This window comes from Gallus gallus, chromosome 1 (assembly GCF_016699485.2).
Source record: "Gallus gallus isolate bGalGal1 chromosome 1, bGalGal1.mat.broiler.GRCg7b, whole genome shotgun sequence".
Classification (NCBI taxonomy): Eukaryota; Metazoa; Chordata; class Aves; order Galliformes; family Phasianidae; genus Gallus; species Gallus gallus.
The window spans coordinates 52,222,534-52,242,451 of NC_052532.1; the positions used below are offsets into that span (position 1 = coordinate 52,222,534).

At 44.3% G+C, this 19,918-nt stretch overlaps 1 protein-coding gene across 2 annotated transcripts in view; it reads right to left on the reverse strand.

Moving 5' to 3' along the window:
- Nucleotides 1–17,958: 17,958 nt before the first annotated feature.
- The window catches only part of ISX (intestine specific homeobox), a 68,776-nt gene continuing 66,816 nt past the window's right edge, over nucleotides 17,959–19,918 (reverse strand). For both annotated transcript variants that reach the window (XR_005843252.2, XM_025155535.3), the window contains one exon: nucleotides 17,959–18,289. Coding sequence is in view for 1 of the 2 variants with exons in the window: in XM_025155535.3 (XP_025011303.2) it covers nucleotides 18,272–18,289 (18 nt within the window). In the remaining variant the exon portion in view is untranslated. The remainder of the gene's footprint in view (nucleotides 18,290–19,918) is intronic.

Genomic DNA, 19,918 nt, shown 5'->3' on the forward strand with positions numbered 1-19,918 from the left:
GTACTTTGGGCTGATGGCCTGGAGTAAGGTCTTCAGGGAAATCAGCATCTTTCTTTTTTTAACAAATGCAACATATTATGTTGTCCTCCTCCTATTTTTTTTTTTTTTAAGGTAAATATCTACTGAATGTGTTCATCTACTCTGCATACAGCCTGTATGCCTGAGGGTATCATCTCTACTGTTCATTCTGGAGGATGGCAATGGGAGCAAATGCCACCTTTGTTCCTACTGCCCAGTCTGGATAATCTGGATGTTCCCCTCAGCTTTGAATCTGCAGGCTTTATGGGATACAAGAAGAAAAAAGGTGTAGTGAAGGAAATCATGTCTACGTGGAGCTCAAACCCTCCTTCTAGAGTCCCATTTTGAGGGGTACAATGTAGAGAAAGAGCAGAAGTGTTGAGAGAAGTCACTGCAGAGAGCTGCCTCGACCCTTAGCAAAACCATTCCTCCCACCAGATCACCCCAGGGCAAGAGAAGGAGCCTCCTCATCTCCACTGCTGAACCTGGCTTCATTAGACCTGAATGAGTGCCAGCCTGATATCTCTGTCTTCATTGTCAGGCCAGCTACCTTGGTGCTGTTCCAATATTATCTCCCAATTAACCTTGACACAAGCCTTCACTTTCCAAAAGCCTGCTGAACCTCTGTAAAATTCATTTTTTTCCCTGATGAGGTGCATTCAGATGAGTTTCAGCTTATCAGAGACAACTATTTCAGTCCCATGAGTGTACAGGTGGTTGCTTAATCGGACTTGTGCTCCTCATCATAGGTAAAAAGTGCTACATGCTAAAAAAAATCTAATTTGCTGATCTGTTATAAAATCTGTCTATAACAAAATCTACAAAGGGGAAATTAGATTGAAAACTGACTCCAGACACCACTTAGTAAGAATTATTTCATGCCAGTATGTGTTAAATTCAATATCTATTCCATTCATGCAGTGTAGTTTATTAAAATGAACAGCATCTCAAATATGTATTTCTGCATTCAGTTACCTCAGCCTACTCTTGATGGATCTATTACTGCCAAAGGATACAAATTCCTTCCGACTGTGTGTGAGTTCATGGCCATTTCATGGTGAGGGAAAAGAAGAAAAGGGGGAAAGTTAAAGGCATAAAGTGTCTCGGCCAAAAAATAGCTGTGTGAACCAACCAGCAGGAGACCCACATCAGAGCAATATATGGGCTGTTTGTGGCCTTTCTTCTGACAGAGCCCAACTGCTACATCATTGCTAGCAGATGGCTTATTGCTAGCATTTTCCACTGATAGGCAGGCATTTTTCTGGGCTTAGTTCGGGAGGTGCTAGAGCTGGGGTACTTTCACCAACCTTCAAATCATGATGGTCTGAGTTCTGTCTGAGCCAATGGATGAGGTTACTCCGCAGACCCAACTGCATCTTTATCCCATCAGACCTGCAACACTTTCCCCAGGAACCCTCCGCTGGTGGGCACCTCTCCATCACCATTCCTGCCTGCTTTCCCTGATGGCATTTTTGGCTGTGTCTACTTGCTCCTCTCAGTCTCTACTTTGTGCTTCTGCAAACTGAACTCCAGGTCAAAGAATCCAAGAAAGTGAATGAAGAATAACTAAGCTTGTTGACTATGTGAATGGGCCATCTTGGTTTCTCTGTCAGCATACATTTTTACTTTGCCAAATTTCTTGCCTTTGCTTCCAGTGTTTTGCTGTATTTAGACTGATAATTAACCATGTTTCTAGTAAGCTTAATTTTGAGCTAAATGAATAAGAAAGATCTGACCAAAAACAGTATCATGTCATCTAATGTTACATTTTAGCTTATTTTTCCACTGGTTTCATCACCAGGGTGAAAAAGCTTAAGACACATATGTGCCTAGTGGTCTTAGGGTGCTTGCCCAACCATTAATTACTTGTATGAGGTATATACTTCCACTAGCTTTAAAAGGAGGGGAAAGATGAGGCTGATGCAGATTTGCTAAGTCAGAAGAGATTCCATGGCTGAACAGAATTCAAATCAAGATCATTGATGCCTGCTAAGCTAGTGGGCAGTGGTATAAATCAGTGGGCAAGCCCAGCAACAGAGATGTGCTTAAGCGGAATCCATTTCTGCCAGGGGTAAATCTTCTCTGAGTTCTCTCTTTTGCAGCCTGACTCTGTCATGTGAGACTAATTGACAAACCTCTCTGATATAATATTATCCGTGTCACCCCAGTGAAATGCAGTAGTGATGTTGAATTCTATAAATCAGCCTGATCTTAAAAAGCAAAGTTAAATGAGCATCGCATTATAAACCACAAAGCACATTCATCACTCTGCTACAAACCGTAAATATGACAAGTACATCCATCAACTCAGCACCTTTCTTTCAGGTCTGCATACATGGACGTTAGTAACTTAATGGGTCCAGAAAGCTTTCCCTTCTTAAATACACTGTGGAGTTTGATCTTTCATTTACTGCAGTTAGGAGAAGTAGAAATCAGACAGCCATAGCTGTGCTCCTGTGCTGAGAGCTCCTCTGAAGGAAAAATCTTTCTCCTGGGAGGGTGTGCCAGTAGTAAACCCTTTGGAAAGGTTACTCTCACACTGCTCACTGCCTGTGCTGTGACTGCACAAACTGTGGCAGCAGGAGGATTTCAGTCTGCTGTAGCCATCAAGCTATGCAAACTAGAAAATAGTCTAGCTAAAAAGGGATAAACAGATCTAAAGATAAGTTTTCAATGATTTACTGTCAGACTGTAAAGATTTATTGAGTGGGTACTCTGGGTCTCCTATAATCCCATGTTTTCATTATCAGCTTGCTGGATGCACTAGGGAATTATATCTGCAGATGGCAGTGAGCTGGAAGGAGATCTACACGTGCCTCGAAGGCAGTGTTAGAGTTTGAAATGGCTAACTGGAAATGTGGCCCTGTAAAACTGTGTGCGATTCAAGAAAGCCACCAGGCTCTGCAAGTGGCCAGGAGTAATTAACAGCATGAATAAAGGACAGGCGTGAGTGATGAATTCCACAAATACAAATCTGTCATAAGTCATACTAATGATCTCAAATCATAGAATCATAAAATCATAGAATCATTAAGGTTGGAAAAGACCTCCAAGATCATCTACTCCAACCACCCACCTACCACCAGTGTTACCCACCAACCGTGTCCCTAAGTACTGCATCTACAAGATTCTTGAACATCTCCAAGGACAGTGGCTCCACCACCTCCCTGTGCAGCCTGTTAAGTTGCATCGCCACTGCTTTGGAGACCAAGATTTTCCTAATATTCAAGTATAACGTGGGGGTCACCAGTGTCAAATTGTTGAAAAATGTCAAAATCCACCTCTGTGCCATTATCCATCAGAATTCCTTTTGTAAGACTGCTGGGTCCTTTCCTGGACGTGGTATCCCCTCACTCTGAGAGAGGCCTGAGCCAACTGGAGGCAGTCAGAGAGCAGAGAATGTGGAAAATATGATGGCCGTGGAAAGAGTGAAATAACTAGGCTTAATTTTGATGAGAGATGAGTGAAGATAGATATCACAATGATTCCTAAACACGCAGCCAATATTTTCTTACCTGTGGTGGCCTTAAGCTGTAGGAAGAGAGAGATTTAGGTTTGGCATTAGGACAAAGTTACCTGACAATAGTGGCAGATGAAGTGGTGGAGTAGACTGCCCAGGAAGGCAGTGACATCTCCATCATAGGAAGCTTTGAAGAGCACACTATATTAACAACGGAAGGTGCCTTGTGGAAATGGGGTGGACAAGATACTATTTGAGCCTTTCTAGCCTTGTTTGCTAAAGTTCTCTGCTGGGTTAGTGCTGTGGCTATTAGTCTTATTCCTCATAAGTCCAACATGACATAGAAATCCATGATCTGCCCATTCATTTTCCTGTGCACAGTCTGATTTTGGAGAAAGCTGTAAAACATCAGGAAGGGATGGTCATTTGGGATGAGCAGAAGGCCCACCAGAAGAAGTTTTGGGGATATATTTCAGGGCTTCATTATCTCATACTTTCTGCCTGTGGTTGCGAGAGCATGGGCTTGATGTGGTGGGCTGCTCCTACCCTCTCCCTCTCTAGACTTTCAGGGTTGAGACTATACAACTCTGGTGCTGGCATCCAGTTTCCCTCCTCCTGTCTAGGGATATATCGCTGTCCTTCAGGGCTGGGACAGGGCTCCCATGGCCTGGCATGTCTGGCAGCAAGACAGCACCTTCATGGGCCTGAGTGGGAAGAGGGAATAATGGGGCCAGTCCTGCCTGCCTAAGTCCCATTCCCTGCTGGATGTTCCTGCAGCCCACTGAACATTTCAGTATGTCTTTTTCCACTTCATCCATAAAATATCTTTTGTTGTCATTAATAAATATGTCATCCCAGAAACAAGCGAACAGAACCCACAACAAAACAACCTACCAAAAAACAAGCAAGAAGCAGCAGCTTTTCCTCACCCCAACCAAACAGGGACCACGAGCGGATGCCTGGGGAAGAATAAGAACAAGGCAAGTGTATGTGCTGCTTCTGCTAATAAACTTACCCTGATGAATAATTTAGATCAAGTCAATACACAGAAATCACAGCAACTGAATTAAGGGGGTGCTGAGAAAGCTGTAGGTTTATTTGGTTTCATTCAGTGTTGTACCTGAAGCATGTAAATTTGTTAGGGCAAATCAGAGGGTGCTTTGTCCATCCGGGTGGTGAGTAGTGCTGCCAGTAAGGCATTAGTAACCACCAGAAATGGAGCTGACTCCAGGGGCAGACAGGACCCCACTGGTCATGACCTGGTACGTGTTCTAAGTCACAGGGTAGATTCAGATGGGACTAGAATCTGTGAAAAAGGCTCTACTGGCATGTTTGTTGACCATGTGCCCTTGTTTGTATGTTGTCCTTGTACTGTCCCCTAAGACTCCTGGCTATGAATGTTCTTCTGGTGCTTAAGTTTGACTTGCATTTGTTCAGCTCTAAAGCAGGTCAGCTCATGCATGAACTAGCCTATTCTAAAAGCTCCAGGGCTAGTGGGCATGTCTAATAGGAAAGAGCTCTGTCCCTCTGTAAAACAAGGCTTGCCAAAGATACTCTCAGCTTATTAAGCCAAACACCCCAAAGACTGAAAATACAAGAGTTAAAGATCTCCCTCCAAGCTTTATCCTGATTCTTCATGCCAGTCCATTATAGCACTCTCATTAACTGCATGACCACATGCTATTTTTTCCAAATTCCCCCTGAATCATTTCTACTAACTAAGTTTAGTAACCAGCCACTAGCAAGCTCTACAGAGAAAAACACAGATGGGAAATGTTGATATTCAACTATTTTTAACAAGCCAGATTTGAGTGGATGCAACTGGGCACGGCAAATGCTGCTGCTTGAACTCCCCTCCTGCAACATTTTCAGTCTCTGATGTGACAGCACAGATGTGCAAAAGCTCTTACAAGCCCCACAGAGACTTTTTAGCAATGGAGAGAGGTGGAAAACTTAAATGAGGAGGTTGCGGAGTGACCTAGGGCTACATGGACTGGGTGAAAGAAAAGAGAGTTAAGCAGTGCTGTTCTTTCCTATGACCTGGAGTAGTGCATTGCATCAGGTAGCACTTGAAAAAAGGAAGAAAGAGGCAAAATCCTTCCCAGCTCTGTAGCACATTGCATCAGGCTCAAGCAGAAAACCCTGGCTTGGAATAAATCCAACTTGAGGGAATTTAACCTCTAGAACCAAACTTTATGTTTGGTACACAGCTCTTGGGTAAATAATGATACCATAATATAGTATTTTTCTTTCAAATAAGGGTCAAATAGCTACTGAGATCTGTCTTTGAGTAAAAAATGACCAAGCTTACCATATCTTAATTATCTTCCACCTGCCCAAAGAAAAAAATTGAATGAGAGGGTGTACTCCTTTGTTCACCTTGCCTGAAAGGGTCACCTTTGAATGCCCAATCTGCTACAGATGTGTCAGTTTTTAACTTAACCCAGTCTGGTTTAACGCATCATGACAAAGTGTGATAACCTGGTGCAGCATATTAAGAAGAAATGGTCCTCCAGCCAGAAGTATTTTCAGATGTTTTATTGTACCCTTGAGCATCTCATGAGGAAAATAACAACCTGAGTACTTTGGCTTTCTATGGCTCAAATCATAGAGCTGCTTGGGGGCCTTCATTATTTCACCTTCACCATGATGCTGTGAAACAGGGGCTGTTGCTATCTCCAACTGGAGGAACTCAGGAAGAAGGTGAGTTGGGTGACACGGCTAAGACTTCCCAGAAAGCCCGTGACAAGATTTGGAGGCAAGGAAGCCATACCTGTGTCCCATGCAATGAAGACAAAGGCTGGTTAGTCATTAATTGGAGCTTACCACAGCGGATGGTACTGTTCTATCTTCTTCACCAGCAGCCCACTGCTGAGATGAGTGGTGCTGCTGGAAGGGCTCCTACTCACAGAGTGGGCTGCTGGCCAATTCTCTGGGCTCTGCCACCAAACGTTAGTTTGCAAATGCAGTTTATGATTTTCTCTCTCTTCACTTACCCCCGTCAAGGGCTTGGCTGAATACAGCAATAAGGAAGCAAGGAGGGTCAAGTTTATAAATGACTGTGGGAAGTATGGTTTCCATGACTGCCAGCAATTACTGTGCAGACTCAGATGAGTGGAGATTACAGCCCAGAGCTGCTATTTTGTGCTCTGGCAAGACACAATAACAAATGACAAACTTAATTCAGTGCTGCAGCAGGGAGGAGGCATCTCACTCTGTGAACCTGGGACTTATCTTACCGGAGAGGCAGCTCTAAGTGGATTTCTCCCTTTTCTGGCTGAGCTGGTGCCAGCTAATGCATATTCTTCAGTCGCTAGCATCGTCTCACCTAGCAGTACTTAAGTCTATTAGTCACCCACCCTTTCTATTTCTGCACATGGGAAATGTTAAGCAAATATGAAAATCCAGCCCCCAGAGTAGGCTTAGAGGTCATCCCTATTTTTTAATATTTTTTTTTGCCCAAAGGATGTGGTGAGCTCTTTTCCAACCGAAATAAGAAATAAATAGTCAATCAGTTAAGATGCAGAGTGGCAGCTTGCATTCCACAGGGACTGGGAGCTCACCTCTCTCCGGAACATTTCCACATGCTGCCTGCAGTCACTGTAGATGCTGAGGATTTTATTTATAAGCTCTTAAGTCCACAGTGCAGAGCCATTTATTACTAATTAATTAATAACACACAACCACCTGTGCTAGTTCACCTTGGTATGATGACTTAAACCACAGTACAGGGTACGCAACTGGGCAGTGATTGGTGGACATTAGTATTCCTAGCAGCAAGGTTTTGTGAGAGTTTCTCCAGTTATCTTGAGCCTTTCCTGGTGCCTCTCAAGTGAAAAAAGTCATTTGGGGCAAGGGGAAAACTGCAGTTTTCTTGGTGCTGAGCAAACACAGTAATAAAATACATAACTATATATTGAGTTGGCACCAAGGCAGCACTTTTCAACTGTTATCTTAGTTGTTCTCACAGTGTCCTGATGCAGTGGACAAGTAAATGTTAGTTTCCAATAGACATAGGAGATAAGTACCAGGAGCAGAATCATGCATCAAAGACCAGCTTCAGAAGCAGGTATTGCTCAGCAAGGAGCTGCTCCAGAATCCACAGAAATAAAAAAGCAATATGGCTATTGACCCTTGGAAATGTTCTTCTCTGCTGGATGCTGATGGATGGTGGGAGGATCACCCTTGCAGCCATCACTCTGGCAGAGAAAACACCGGCTATTGGAGTCGTGCATTGAAAGGAGGTTTGCTGATCCCAGGAACACTCCTCAGTCTCCTCTAGAGCATCTCTGACTCATCACTGTTTCTTGAGCTGAGCAGTCTGAGTTCCTGGTATGGTTACACCAGTTTCAAAGAAAAGATAGAATTGCCTCTTTACTGCCCTCAGAAATGGCCCTAATAAAATATTTGATCAAGTGTTTTTGGTCAGAGTTGCACTGGACATTTTCTGCTTGACAAACTGAAGTTCATAACTTATTTTTGCAAACATTTTCCCCTGTTCCCTGTCCTCTAAACACTGCCTACATTTTCTGTTCCTAGGTGTCTTCACATATGATTCAAATAATTTTTTTTTTTTTCCCAATTCTACCTTACTTGATGCTAAAATTAAAAATGTGCCCATATCAGTGATCTCTCCTTGCAAATTTCCACCCTTCCATTCTTAGCGATATCACAGTTTTCAGTAACAGATTTTAGTAAATTACAGGTATGAATGTAAAGTACCACAATGACATCCACCAGACCTTGTAGGTCCCAACGCGTACCACACCATCAGGATGACAGCATTTTCTGTTCAGTCATATTTTCGGAGTCATCTGTCAGTTTGTTCCATTTACTACATACCCCGTTGGCTCTGTATTGTTTTAATATTTAATCCCAAGTGGTGCGTGATACCAAGCTGAATGCTTTGGAGAAGTCTAAGTATTTTTTCATCAACCCTGTTGGCTTCATCTACCAAACTTGTAATTGAGGCAAAGAAAGATATTAAGTTCATTTGACAGGGTTTGTTTTCCATAAACCCCTGCTGAGGGGCGTGAATTATATTTCCCCTATTAGCTGCTCCATTATTTTACCTGGGATCGATGTCAGGCTGACAAGCCTATAATTACCTGGGTCGTCTCCTTTACCTTTTTAAAATATTAGCTCAAGACAAGCTTTCTGTCAATCCTCTGGAAATTTCCTGCTGTTCCGTGAGTTATGGAGAATAAACCTTCACAGTACAGGGAGTCTACACAATGTCCCTCACCCTCCCTGACATTGTCACACATACTCAGGAAAGTAGGGCTTATGCCATGGTCTCTCACTTGCCTGGCTTCCATGGTCTTTAAATGAGGGGAAGTAAATGTCTTTTTCTTTTATTTGTTTGTTTCCTTCTCCCCCTGCCCCTTTCCCCACAGTCTTTTCTCTGCTTCTGCTGCTTCATATTTCTTGTCTTTGTCTGGCTTTTGCGATGCTGTTATCATCTCCAGGCAGAGTCTGACTGAAGCAAATGTGCGCACACATAGACACAGGGCTCCATAGCATGCCGGACCTCAAGATGAGAGCTGTAGTTTTCATGCTCTGGAGCTCTTCTCATATGTGTAGGCTGCATTTTCAACTGATATCAAGGTCGCCTGGGTGAGAGACAGACACCCTTTAATATACAAAGTGAAAATTGGCATTTATAACTATAAATGCTGTCAGGAGGCGAGCACACTTACGTACAGGAAAGAGTTCATAATCAATAATATCAGTAACACCATAGAGCAAATACACAAGCTTCTACTCTCTGTAAGAGATAAGAGTCAGTACATACGTGGAGCACGGAGGTACTAAAAGGGAATCCTATATCAAGCCAGGTTAGATGCAACCCTTAGTTTAATAATTGGTTTGCTGTGGTTTTTTGTTTTGTTTTGTTTTGTTTTGTTTTTAGATGTGTATTTCAACATTTGATTTAGATCCATGCCTTTGGGTGCACTGCACCATTTCATCCCAAAGCCAAGAATTTTCTATTTCAAGGTCCTCCACGGACCTCTTGTGCTGACCTCCTTCAATTTTTCCTTTGGACCTCTGGAGGAAGAAGAGGTCTGGCGTTTAGAAAAAGAACTTCAAGGGCTACTGCACTTTGCTCTCAGAGGCAATTGAGTTAGGCTGTGAGAAACGGTGAAAAATGTTACACATTAAGAAATTAGGAAGAAAATATGTCAGTGTAGCATTTGTCCTCACAGGTTGTCGATGGGGGACGCGGGCAGTGCAGTAGCTGGGAGTGATCACTCTGTCAGGTCAATGAGATGGAAGGAACACCGAGCACTTGCTCAAATTTATGAGGGCCTGTGAAGACGCCAGGCACGGCTTGCATCTGGATATTACTTTGCACGCAATTGGTGTTTCTTTTCCCAATGCAGACCCCATAGAATAGTAATAAGGCAATGTTAAGGGCTGGAACCAACTCCAGGTTGTTTTATTAGTGCGTGTGGTTATCAGCAAAGCCTAGCACTGGGGATCCTGTTACACACCACTGCTTCCAAGTCATTACTCCATGCTTATGACAGGAACACATTTCCCTCCTGGGGGACTCCATATAATTGTTGATTTGGAGGCTGGAGATGAATGGCAATTCTGAAGCACACGCGTGCACACACAAAAATGTCAGACTTCACTCTCGGTTTTGGTGTAGATGCTTCAAGAAAAGGCTGAGTCATTGATTCCTCTCTCTGGGATGAACCCTAAAGAATAGGTAGACACTGACACACAATTTGTTTCTCTGTGTTTCTGATAGTAAATAAACAAAGTGGCACTGTGAGTAGCACAGAAGATACTTATTGACCATAAAGCACCCACCCTAGGATAACAACCTAGCCACCCTGGGGAAGCATTATGATAGCATTAACTCTTCCTTCCCTGCAGGAAAACAAGCCTGAGCTGGAACTGGAATTGCTTAGTGACTAACCATCCTGAGTTAAGGGTACTGGTTTCTACTGGAGACACTGGAAGGCCACAAGGTCCTAAGACCTAACAGACCTGTCCTTTTGTGCATCACTTAGAGAGGAGGCAGCCACATTTAAAGCTCAAGCAATGCCTTGTGGAGCTTGTATATTGCTGCTGATACAGTGGAGACACCAGGAAAAGTTTCCATAGATGCAAAACTTGTATGAAAAGGCTGGAATCTTTTACTCTTGCAGCATTTAAGGGCACAGGCAAATGCATTAAGGTAGCTCAGTGGCTTTCTGGATCTCGTCTGAGTGGAGACATTTTACTGTTGAACTGAGCCAGGAATACCGGTGCTCAATCATTCGTGTCAGACTTACTGACGAGTGGCAATTCAATTTCTGGTGGCCACTCTGTCACTGACGTGCTTCAGATATAGCACTCATCCTAGCATTGCTTTAAAGGAGTGGGAATTGGGTGTGAAGGAAAGAAAGAGAAAAACTACATAAGAATAGGCTTGTTGGTGCCTCTAGTCTTTGCTGGTAGTGTGGTGCTGGGGCATCAGTGGTTTTTCGCTGTGCACTCTTTCTTTCATAGACTAGATGAATACTGCCAGACCTAGTTCAGTCCAAAGGAAATGGTTTGATGTTAAGAAACTCAGAGAAGTAAGCCATTTCCTCCTATGGCACTACTCTGTTCCCTATGATTTACCTCCATAAGGGCATCAAAGCAGCAATGGGTTTTCCCATCACTAGCACATCTTGACGTGCCCAGAGTCTGCCCTGGCCCTCAGCGAAAGAGAGGTCAGTGCTGAGTACTGGGAAACTCTCATGTTATCATGAATTGCATTGAAGATTTGAAATCCAGCAAGATGTCCGCTGACTACCATCACTGTCAGCAGTGTGCATGAAGGTGTGTAGAGCCTGGCAAGTCTCATTGTCCCAAGGACAAGGAGGGAGGATTTCTTGTTGCTTAATGTGAATAGCAAATAATAATAATAATAATAATAATAATAATAATAATAAACCCTTAAAAAATGTGAAAAATCTTTGGCCAGCATATCTTGCATTACAGAGCATCAGCCCTGTGCACCAGCCTGTATCGAGCAGGTCCCTATTTGAGGTACCAATGTCTCTTGCTCTCTGTGCTGCTTGTCCTGATGCCGGAAGGGATGCCAGTGTGTCATCAGGAAACACCAAGTTCTCACAGACCCAGAGGACTTTAATTTCCATAATAATATTGTTTTCTTCTCTTAATTATTGATAGTCTTCCTAGATGAATATAGTCTTTAAAAATGTATTAAGCAGAGTTGTTCTGCCCTGAAAGAAAGAATAATAGTAAAGCTTTGTCTTGTAACTGCCTGGAGGCCCTGTCCCACAGTAAGATGTTTGAAGGAATAGAATCAGGGAATCATGGAATCATTAAGATTAAATAAGACCACCAAGAACATAAATCTGCCTGTCCATGCCTACTGACCACGTCCCTCAGTGCCACATCCACACGGTTCTTGAGCACCTCCAGGGACAGTGACTCCACCACCTCCCTGGGCAGCCTGTGCCACTGCAGCACTGCTCTTTCTGAGGAGAAGTTTTTTTCTCACATCCAAACAGACCTCATCTAGTACAACTCGAGTCCATTACCTCTTGTCTTGTCACTGTTACCTGGGAGAAGAGGCCAACCCTCACCTCAACACTCTCATTTGAGGTCACTGTAGTGAGGTCTCCCCTGAGCTGCTTCTTCTCCAGCCTGAACAACCCCACTTTCCTCAGCCGCTCCCCATCAGACTTGTGCTCCAGATCCCTCATAGCTCTGCTACCCTTCTCTGGACAAGCTCCAGAGTCTCCATGTCTTTCCTGTAGCATGTAGATATGACTGCAGAAAGCACATGGGCTGGGAGCAGGGAGAGAGCAGAGCCCCAGTCGACCTGAATGAATGCACATCTCTGTGCCAGCTGAGAGCAATGCAGCTCATCTCCTCTGGGAGAGCAGAGCCCCCCGCTAGGGTTATTTAAACTTGCTTTGCAAAACTCATCTATTCCAAATGACTACCCAAAGTAATCATTAACACGCCACCGAATATTGTCTCAGAAGTAATTTACTACTGATTACTTTTATAATATGCATGCTAGCTGCATGCAGCTGCACGGTATTACATTGCAACCAGCCCTGTGCTTCAAAGGGGAGCGCTGAGTGGCCCGACATCACCCAGACCCCCTCTCCAGCAGACAAGCAATGTGATTATCTCATAAAACAGTCGTTTTTCCTCTGCAGAAAGTCCGGATCGCATCTCACAGCCACGGAGGTTGCAGCGTGTGTGGGGCGGGCCGCTAGGTGGAAGTGTTGGCTGAGCGAGCTAGGAGATGGCGAGCAGAGAGAGAGGCGAGCTCTGGGCTCCTGGCTCGCTCTGTCTTTAAGAATGTGCAAGGCACCGTTGGAGGAGGCGCTCCTTTTACCGGTGCATTGTTTTATGACTTGCTGTTGATTAAAATAAAGAAAGAGAATGCAGCTGAAATGGAGACACGTAAGCAAGTCATTGGGGGAGCCCCATAAAGAAGCCAGCTCCAAGAAATGCTGGCAACTTCAGAGTTCCTGCTGTGCTCAGCAGTTTGGAAGATACGGCTGCTCTTTCAAGTGCCCTAACAAACAGAACAACAGCCAACCACCTCCTTGGCAGTAGGGACCAGCGTGTGCAAATCCCAGCCTGCCATGCTGTCCTGGTACCTCACCACAGGCCTTTTGAGGGCTCTCCCTGCAGTCTCCTCAATTCCATTGGCAGAACCAAGATTGAACAAGTTGTCCAGAGAGATGGTGAATGTCTTGAATCTGGAGACATCCAAGGTCAGGCTGGAAGGGCTCTGAGCAACCTTATCTAGCTGTAGGTGTCCCTTGGGAGATAGATTAGATGGACTTCAAAGTTCTCTCCCAGCTCAAACCATTCTATGATTCTATGATAAGATAAACATTGTGGAGAAAAGGAGCTATTTTGTGGTCAGTTTGGGCTCTTTGTGTCCCAATGACCCAGTCTTAGCCATGCCAGCCCCATTGCCTTCTCACCTCTCTTGGACTGTGGAGAGCTTCTCTGCAGCCAGGACAGCCGGGTAGAGGGAGATATTTCTGCATGGGAAGCTGCTGCTTTACACCTGTATTTACTCTCCAAACAGTCCCCACTTAATTAAAGCACTCCAGCAATGATAAATATTTTGGTGTGCAGTCTCACTCGTTAGATGCCTTACATCACGGGATTCACAGGACTGCTGCATTGCATGCAGTCTGCCTGAACACTGTGATCCTGTACCTAAAGGTGGCATAAACAAGTTTGGAGAGGCTAGGTGGTGAACCTGGACGATATAGCAATTCTTGATTTACACAGATAGGGACACTGCAGTGGGATACCCCTGTGCCACCCAGCTCATGGAGAAGCTTGGTCACTGAGAACTCAACATCAGCTTGCTGGTAGGAACACTGCATGCTTCAGGGAGGATGGAAATGAGTGAATGCCTTTAAAATAACTCTTTGCCCAGGGAGGTGGTGGAGTCACCGTCCCTGGAGGTGTTCAAGAACTGTGTGGATGTGACAGTGAGGGATGTGGTCAGTGGGCATGGTGGGGGTGGCTTGGTGGTTGAACGAGGTGATCTTAGAGGTCTTTTCTAACCTTAATGATTCTGTGGTTCTGTGACTTATTCCTGGAGCTGTAAGGAAGAAATCTGATCTCAGGGGACAAACAGTTCAAGTTCCTCTATACAAACCTTGGGGAGACTGAAGCAAGCAGGAACTCAGCAAGTTAACCTATGGTGAACAGGGACAACTCCATTGTGTTTTTTGTCTGAAGGGATGCTCTCTTTTGGGTAGCTCTGTCAAGAAACCCTTCTAGAGCTCCGGCCAACCCTGTCACTGAAGCCTCTCAGCCTCCTGGGTGATGAAGCTAAGCCAGGAGGTCAGGGCAGGCAGTTTTAGGAGACTGCAGCCTCAGGGCACTTCTTAGAGTGGGTGAACTGTGCTATTTCTCACAGAAGACAGATGACAGGTTGCGATGCACATAGCCAGCTAATAATGACATGGCCATGTAGCATTTTTTTCTACATGCTCCTGTACATCAAGTTTGGACGTTAGGTTAGCCCTTTCATTGCATACATTAGGAGTCACTAATCATTAAATATTATTATTGTATTAATATATTCCTTCTCAAAAGTGCATTTTGCCTACAGCTTTTACATTTTCATTTTTTTTTTTCATTCAGTTCTTGGTGGATCCTATTACACATTCATTGCTTCCTAGGGGCCATGCATAGCAGCCAAAGTGACATTGCTAGAGAGACCATACTATCTTCCATAGTAGATAGTTCCATAGCTTCTCCGTAGACTGCCTGTTGAAACAAAAGTATCAGGGTCCGGACCTACCGCTTTGCTTACCTATTGTAAGATGTTGCTCCTGGTGTTGCTCCTTCATAATGGCAGAGCTAAATACCTCGTGTTTTCCATTCCACTTGTCACTGTGGCTAGAAAGAATGTTGTAAGGATGTCAGATCTGGTGTCCTACAATACATCCCTAATGTTCGTTCTATTTTACTTTGTGCTACAGAAATAGCGATAGCTGCTACTAGCAGAAAAGTAACTGCCATAGGTGAGAAATAACGTCAGAGCACAGGGAAAGATCATCATCTCTTAGATCTCCTCTATTTCCTTTTCTCTGTGGACAAGTGCTATGCCTTGTAAATATATCATAATGTGAGCAGAGCTACTGAAAGATTTGTAAGCTGGGAGCCTGCATCCCTGAGCTTGCTACCCCTAAATTAGCTCTGTGGTGTCCCAGCCCTTTGCAGAGAAAATGTCATTATAATTACTGCAAGCATTGGGTTAGGGGCTGCGATTGCCTCTCACCATATGTTCACATGGTATCTTTGGAGATGTGGAAATAGAGTCATAGACTCATAGAACTGTCTGAGTTGTCAGGGACCTTTAATAGGTCATCTGGCCCAACTCCTCTGCAATGAACAGGGATACCCACAAGTACATCAGAGTGCTCAATGCTCCTCCAGCCTGACCTTGGATGCCTTCAGGAACCACCTCTCTGGGTAACCTATTCCAGTGCTTCACTGTCCTTATTACAGAAACCTTTCTCCTTATATACAGTCTAAATCTCCCCCGTTTACGTTTGAAACCATTTCCTCTTGTCCTATCACAACAGATCCTGCTAAAGAGTCTGTCCCCTACTTTCTTAGGGAGAAATCCTGAAGAGTAGAAGATATGGAGATTAAAGCATCCCACCACCCGAGGGGCAAAAGTGGCCCAGACAAAGAGTTAGTACTACTGTTCTCCAGCTGAAGATTCACCCCAAATGCATATGCTTAGCATGCTTTTACCACTCCCAAAAGTGAATTCCCTTCTGTTTTCTGAAATAGCAATATCAGAACTTAGCACCAGCTAACCATTTTACATGTTCAGTGTGCTATACAAATATTAACTAATGAATCTAATCATGACATAATTAAATCTTATTTTACTGTGATTGAATGTTATCTTACCCTTTGTATAATACTGTAATTACAAAGCGATAGGAAAAAACAGAATTGCCAAACAAATTAAACAATTGGTCTAAGAGCGAGAATGACTGACATTTTATGTTCAGGTCTTTTTTTTTCCCTTCACTTCCCTTAATCCTCTCTGAAGGCCAGGACGTGTGGGCAAATTACCTCAGAAAATGAGCAGAACCAAAACCCTGTGATGGCTGCTCATGTGGGGAGGAGGGCCTTTTCAATGCCAGTGTTTTTTCCATGTGCCTGAGACATGAATGCCAACCTGAGCCCAATTCAGCCAGGTTCCCCCATTGCTCTCTGAAGAAGCCTAAGCTAAATGCATGCAGGAAAGGATGCTGTTGTTTTAATGCCGGCTTCCCCTCTTACAGCCTCCTCTCTTCTATGCACTGTCATAAAGACAACAGCATCTGACTCTGAGGGGTAGGTTATTTATGTGAACCTGTTTTCCAAAGGGAATGCCTTCCTCCTTATCTCCCTTGTCTTGTTTGCCATGGATAAAGATCTTCTGAAGCTCCCTTTAGGACACAAAGATCTCTCTGTAGGCATAGAACAGGTGGGGCCAAATTGCTGCTGCATGGGCATGATATTTGCTCAGTGCTGGGCTGGGTTTGGGGCACAGGGGTGGGCTGTAGGCTCATTTCACCAGCATGGCAAAGCTGGAAGTTCCTTGCAAGCAAACTATTTAACTATGAATATCTGAGTTATAGATAAGTTGGCTTTTGTGTGACCTGTTAGCCAAATGCAAACCTGTCGTACCTTCTGCAGTGCTGGAGTTGCTCCCGTTGCTGTGGATGTTCCTCACCAAGGGACCACTCTACAACAGGGAACAGCTGAGAGGACATCTGCTGACTGGTTGTAGGTGTCCCTGTTCACTGCAGGGGAGTTGGATCAGGCGGCCTCTAAAGGTCCCTTCCAAGTCTAATGATTCTATGATTCTATGGATAAATACAGGTTATACATATAAATAATAACGAATAATAATCTTGCTCTGGTCCAGTGGCCAGTGAGCTGCTCAGCAAGGCAAAGCATGGACACCCCTGGGAAGTATGGTCACCCTCACTCCAGTTGGGATCAGTTGTCCCAGTGGGTGACAAACAATCCGAGGGGATGCTGTGTGTAGCTTCCCACCCTCCAGCTGTGCTTACAGGAAGTTAGTCTGCATGTGGTGGTGACCTGAAGGTGGTCCTCCAGATGCACTGTAGGCACAGCTGGAGCACAGCTGGAAGAGCAGCTCAAGGCAGGCAGCATGCGAGTCATGAACTTGTCATGTTTAAGTTGATTTGAGTCCATCCTTAATGCTGCAGCAGAAGCACAGTCTTTTATGCTAATCTCTTGCTGGGAGGCGAGTTTTCTGTGTTGCCTTGAGATAATAGGGAATAATGCTTGTTTGGGGAAGAGATGCCATCACCTAAATCTGTGGGTGCAGGGACACAGAGAGGAGGTCTGGGCTGTGGGCTTTCTTCTTGGCTAACCCTTCGCTTCACAAAACTGCATAATTATGAAACTACAACAGCAGGCAGAAATCCCTGACAGAGAGAAGAACATACTGGGCAGCCACATACTGTTGCAGTTAATCCCTGTTTTCCTCTGGTGAGAATCTGTGACTATCAAATAGGGCTGGAAATTACCACAGGCCATTTGTGGGGTTCGGGGGTGATCAGTTCAGTGAGAACAGGCTCTGTTTTTCCAGCCAGGATCATCCTGTAATGCCTGATGAAGGGCTCAATAGCAGCTCTAGCGCGGATTAGCTGCAACCCCTGCACTAACCTGTGCTATCCCGCCGAGATGACACTGCAATAAATAATCAAGCACATCAGTGCATAAACATGCTGTCTGCGCTCTCCCCAGGTCTTATTCCAGCGGAGCGAGCATTGTGTATTCCACACCAGGCTAATCACGGGGAGGAAATTTGCCGTGGACTGGAATCTCATCAAAGCAAACAACAGCAATCTCAATGAATTGCGCCGACCCAAGTGTCTGCTTTAATCACTCACTCATGTGTTTCCTTTGGTAAAATAAAAGAAAACACAACACATGTAAACTTGATTGCTCTTAAATGAACACTTTAATCCTGCTGGTGTGGCTGTTGCTTGTCTAAGGAAGGAAGGGGATTGTCTTTACAGACAATCTTCCAGGTGCTGAAGCGCGTGTTGCATGGTAGAGGTAAGAAAGCAAGGCAGGGCAATGATGCTAGGAAAAAGTCTGCTGCAAAACAGCTTAAAAAAAAAAGTCACTGTAAGTGTCCCACTGTAATTGGTATAGACTGGATGGGTGCTTTGGTAATCAGGGAGCAAGTTCCTGGCGCCATGCACTTGATGGCCAGTAGCAATTGCAGGCCTGGGCAGTGCTGAGGGGTCACCAACCTTTTTCCTTCTGAAAAGAAAAATTAAGGCTGTTATGGAGAGAGATATTTACAGACAACAAAAGCTGCTGCCCAAGGCAATCTGGCAGATATGAGTTAGCTCCTCAGGCCAAAGGAAGGCTGCATCAAAGAGTACTTCTTTGGGCTGGCTCAGCTTTGAAACCCCTCCTTCCACCATTGGAGTCACTCAAAGGATTTTTCCTGAAACAGAACTTAGATTTTTGCCCCATGGAGCTTTGCTTGTATTACATACACATATAGGGATGATGCACTTCAGCTCATTTCAGAAATAAATGCAAAAATATGTTCTCCACCACTCTCCCCTCCCCCCAGAAGAAATACACAGCATCTCAATGTAAAGCAAAAGTGAAAAGCAGGACACTTTCTTCCAGCATTCTCTAACAGACCCACACATTATCTCATTTGCATGTTTTTGTCCCATTTAACAATCCCTCCTCACTGTCCAAAACTCTGAAAATCACTGCGTTTGATTCAGGATTGTGTTAACAGATCTACCCCAGGGCACTGGCACTGACTCCAGTGGTATAATATCTGATTTATGTCCCGTGTGAGATCAGAGCAAGGCTTGCCACCTCTAACCCTAAATCATTTTCTCACTTTCATATTGTAACATCGATCTGTCCATTTCAAAGCAGTTCAGGCATTCATCTCGTTATCAGATTCTCACAGGGAGCACAAGGCTGCGTTCGGTCAATGATTTCTCAATAAATGCCCTACTTTTAAACAACAACAACAAAAAGGGCCTCAAAGCAGACAAACAATAAGAGTTAATCCTTAGATTTGTCTACAAAACAAAGCTAAGTTAATAAACTGTAAAACAGAGTGGAGCATGTTGATTTTAATTAGTGACTTACCCTGGGATAAAGCCCCTGAACTCAGCAGAGCTTGCTGCTAAATAAGATGCTATTGAGTAATAAAGAGGCCTGACTTCCCACAGTGAAGCTCTCAGTGCAGAAGAGCACTCACTTCCTTGGCCACTTATACTGAAAAGCATGGAATACTTTAAGGGGAGAGCAAATGACACTTTGGTCTGTCCAGAGGTGTACCTTCCACTTCTCACTAGCTTTGAAGTCCACAGCCCAGGATTAAGCTATCTGACCATCCTAGAGACTCTCTTGAGGTAGATGAAGAAGCTTGGTGCAGGTGCTGTGAGTCGTGTTTTAGGTGTCTGGCTGGACAGGGCATGCAGACCCAGGGATTCTTCTCTGACTTCAAGGGAATGGAGATTTCTCCTCCACCCTGGTGCTCAGCATCACTTGAGCTCATTGGCATGCGAATGTGGCACTCCCCTCTTGAACGTATCGTGATTGATGGCATCGGTGCCTAACACACTGCGGGTTTGAAGTGCTTGTAGCTTCTCTTTCCTCCTCACTTCTGGCTTTTCTTATGTTTCTGATCATGAATTATTTAATCTCAGACATGCATCACTGTTTTTGCTCTTTTTTAATGTTAATCTTTGCAGGTCTAGCAGTCTTCCTAACAGGTGGTGAATTGGTTTGTTTATTACCAAAGCTCTGAGAGAAGATGAAAGTATCGGGAAAGGTACTTGTGAGGGAATGTGGTTTTAGTAGAGTGGGACAAGGTGACTGCATTGACAGAAGTAAATTAAGCAGTACCCA